The 3,575-nt window shown below is 42.5% G+C and overlaps 1 protein-coding gene across 1 annotated transcript; it reads left to right on the top strand.

The window, feature by feature from the left end:
* The first annotated feature begins 212 nt into the window (after positions 1-212).
* Positions 213-1,750, top strand: LOC147887133 (uncharacterized). Its single transcript, XM_087394798.1, has 3 exons — positions 213-389; positions 533-769; positions 907-1,750. Exons 1-3 carry the CDS (start codon positions 213-215, stop codon positions 1,564-1,566), a joined length of 1,074 nt encoding a protein of 357 aa, XP_087250924.1. The 3' UTR covers positions 1,567-1,750.
* Positions 1,751-3,575: the final 1,825 nt, after the last annotated feature.

Raw genomic sequence — 3,575 nt, 5'->3', positions numbered from 1 at the left:
TCTGGGGTGGCATTTGACAGCAACGGAGCCTGTGGCTGAGACAACCCTCATCTTCCATGGGGCCTCTCCAATCACCTGCAACAAGCGGTGCTTGGTAAGCGCCACTAGTTGGCACGGGATTGGCCCAAGACACACCCTAGTGTTTGCAAAATTCGGACTTAAGCCGTCTTGGGATATCCTTCGTTAGGCTCTTGGGCTGAAGTCCGAAGAGAATGGAGGATGAGATGCAATTCGTCTCCAACCCGAGAGAAGTGGATAATATTGGCAATCATCTTGCTGCTCCTGCGGATAAGGTTGCAAGGAGAATCATTACATTGGTGCCTGCGGCTTGTGACATTATCCACGCTCTAGGCTGCACCCATCTCCTTGTCGGCCATGCTCATCCTCCTGTGAGTATTGGCTTCATATTCATCTCTCCATTTGATGCAATTCCCATTTGAAGCATTTCTCTTCCAACTGAGATCACGAGAGAAAGCATGGCCAACGAAAGGAATTTGTTCGGCATGTCAATCATCTTCTTGTAGTCTTGAAGTGTGACGCAGAGAGTTCCAGCCACCTGGAGTTTTGCACAGAGCCCAAGCTGGGTTCTGAAGTCAATTTGTCAACTGCAGAATGTCATGCTGCCAGTGCCACTATGGATGCGTTGCTTTGGGAAGCTGAGTATGGATCTGTTGAGACATCAGCTACCCTTATTGAATGGGCACTTGCTCCTTACCGTCTGCTTCCCACCAAGTTTGTGGAGCTCCAACCTGACATAATCGTCACACAGGTCCACCTTTTCGCCCAGTCTCCAGCTACCCCTCCCTTCGTGCAATAATGTTTGCGGAGCTCAAACCTTAAATTACCATGGCCTGGATGCATCTTTTGTGTTTGAAATTGTTTGCCTGGTCGAATCATATTATGCAGGTTCAGGTCGGCAAAGTTACCCCTCTTGCGCGGGTTGAAGCAGCAGTGGAAGCCCTCTTTGCAAGGAAAATTCGACTGCTTCACGTCGATCCTCACTGTCTGGACGATGTGTGGAGCTATATATCTTCGATCGCACGCGAAATGGGCGTCAGCAATAAGGGACAGTTATTAATCAACGCACTTCAAAGAAGGGTTGATGTTGTGAAAGGAATATCCATGGGCCGTGCAAGAAAAAGTGTGTTATGCCTTAAGTGGAGCAACCCATTCTTAGCAGCCGGGGCTTGGGTTTCTGAGCTCGTTCAGCTGGCAGGGGGAATCGATTTGGGTCGTCTGGTTGCTGATTCCTCGCAACAATTATCTTGGGAAAGCATCTGCGAGCTTGCTCCTGAAGTTTTGATTTTTGAAAATACAGGCTGGGAATTGGACAGGACATATCAGGAGGTGGTGAGAATTGTTCAGGACAAACGTTTTAATCCACTCAGGGTATCAATGTCGCTAGATGTAGTGGTAGCAGATGGGATTTGCCTGTTTTCAAGGGCTGGGCATCATTTGGTAGAATCATTGGAAGCTTTGGCAGAAATTCTGCATCCGGAGAGTCAACCTTTTGGTCATTCAGGTGTCTTGTGGAGGAGAGTAAACTTCAGATCACAGCTCAAGTAACCCCTTCTTATATGCAGGGTTATAGAAACCTTTAGATATATCAAGTTGAAATCTGTTGAAGTTTAAACACTGAATTTTTGTTTCGCTTGGCATTCTAGTATAGATATAAGAATCTCTTCTATGTAGTGTTTTTTGCTTATGTGAGGCTCTTCGCACCGAGCAACAACTCATCTACATTGCTAAATAGTTCCACCATTCAGCTTTTCCAACTTAACAAAGGATTAGCTATTGTCACTAAGTATGAAAGCAACGACTCAAAATATTGCTCATTGGACGCGAGCTCTACTTTAAAATCACATGAAATCCTATAAATTGACCCACGTTCTCAGTGCTAGGCTCCTCAAAATGGTTTGTATTTTTCAAAAATTTTTCAAACAATGTGGATAACTTACAATTCCATAAATAGATCTTCTTAACACATTGGATAGCTTTATTCTTATGGATGGTTGGGAGCCTATAGAAGTATTACCAAGAGTCAAACAAAGTGGTTGGTCACTTGTGCCCTACAAGGCAATTGTTTTGTTATAATACATGTTACTAATTTGTGGTTGCCAATAGGTTGCCAATAATAATACCATAATACATGCTATTAATTTGTGGTTGCCAATAGGTTGCTGTAAGGTTAGGTGGGGTCCTAGAGGGTGAGGTTATTAGCCTAGGGTAGGGCAAAGGATAAAGAATACCTTTTGGATAGAGGTCTATGGGGTAAAGAGCATTTTGGCTATATTTAGCCATGGCATAAAGGCTAAGGCTCTATACTGGCATCAAGCCTTGAGCTCGGGGAATTCATTGGTCGATATAGGGATTATGGATCTTGACCATAGGCATAACACATTGGTAAGCTAATCTCTTGCTTCCCTTAGGTAGCATCAAGCTATGGACCTTACCTATGACGTGGTCGGCTTACCTATGACATGGTTGAGGTAAGCTAAAAGAGTTCTACGATGGGTGGTTGTTGTTTTGATGGTGTTAGATATAGTTTGTTCTTAATCTTTGGTTTAGTGAAGATGATCATCGTTGGTTGACTTGGATTGGGAGTAGTCTCAGACGTATTAGAGCAAGCCTTCGTCACAAGAGTCGAATGGAATGTAGGAGCTTCTTGGTCATGGGTAGTTGTATCAATTTGATGGTGTTAGGTACGTCTTTTATTGGTGAATATTGGGTAGCTAACTTGGGTCAAGAGGCATCTTAGCAATATTAGAGTAGATTTTCACCATGAGAGTTGGATGGAATTCATAAGCTTCTTTGCTATAAGTGGTTGTATCATTTGTTTCATCGATGTTATTATTCTTATTCCTAAAGGAAAGAAAGCTTTGAATCTTTTGTTAAGCTTGTACTAGATTGTGGAAAACTCTATGTCTTCTTTTAAAAGGAACATGCTTCAAGTTTAATCTAGGTTTGAGAGAACTCACTAAATCTAGGCAAGTCTTGATTTCGAGAAGGTTGTGAATAGAGACTCTTAGTAGAAGTGAATAGCCAAGGATGATTCTAGAAGTTCTTAAAAAGCTCAATGCTAGAAAGCCCATGTAGAAGTATTTCAACAAGGGAGGGAGAGGGCCTATATGCTCACATGTTTGATATTGCAAGAGGTATATTAAAGGCTGTAGAAGGAGATTGTGTAAAACCATTTATTGCACACTAACTAAGTGTTGCAGAAAGGAAACCGTTATGTGCAATACTTAGAATTGTCCTAGTGAAGGATTAATAATCATGCAATCTCACTAAGTAATGGAGCAACCACCTGACAAAATATAAAGAGGGGAGAGGAGAAGAGTGGAGATGAGGAGAGAAGGCATAGCTAGAGAGCACACCACAAATGACTAACTCTACACTAGATTTAGTTGAAAATGTAGTATATATACAAACACTTTTAGGGTTAGGGTTAGGGCATCTAACCCATTTCTTTATAGCACTCTATTGGATTAGTGCTATGCACATATGATCTACCTCTAGTGGTATCAAAGTAGGCAATCGGCTTGTGGACTATGGCGGTGATGGCGACTGTTCGT

The sequence above is a fragment of the Dipteris shenzhenensis genome, chromosome 23, assembly GCF_047967505.1.
Source record: "Dipteris shenzhenensis isolate YYH24624 ecotype China chromosome 23, Dip_SZ_1.0, whole genome shotgun sequence".
Taxonomy (NCBI): domain Eukaryota; kingdom Viridiplantae; phylum Streptophyta; class Polypodiopsida; order Gleicheniales; family Dipteridaceae; genus Dipteris; species Dipteris shenzhenensis.
Note: the sequence above shows the minus strand (reverse complement) of the source record. Positions and strands in the feature narration are given on the sequence as shown.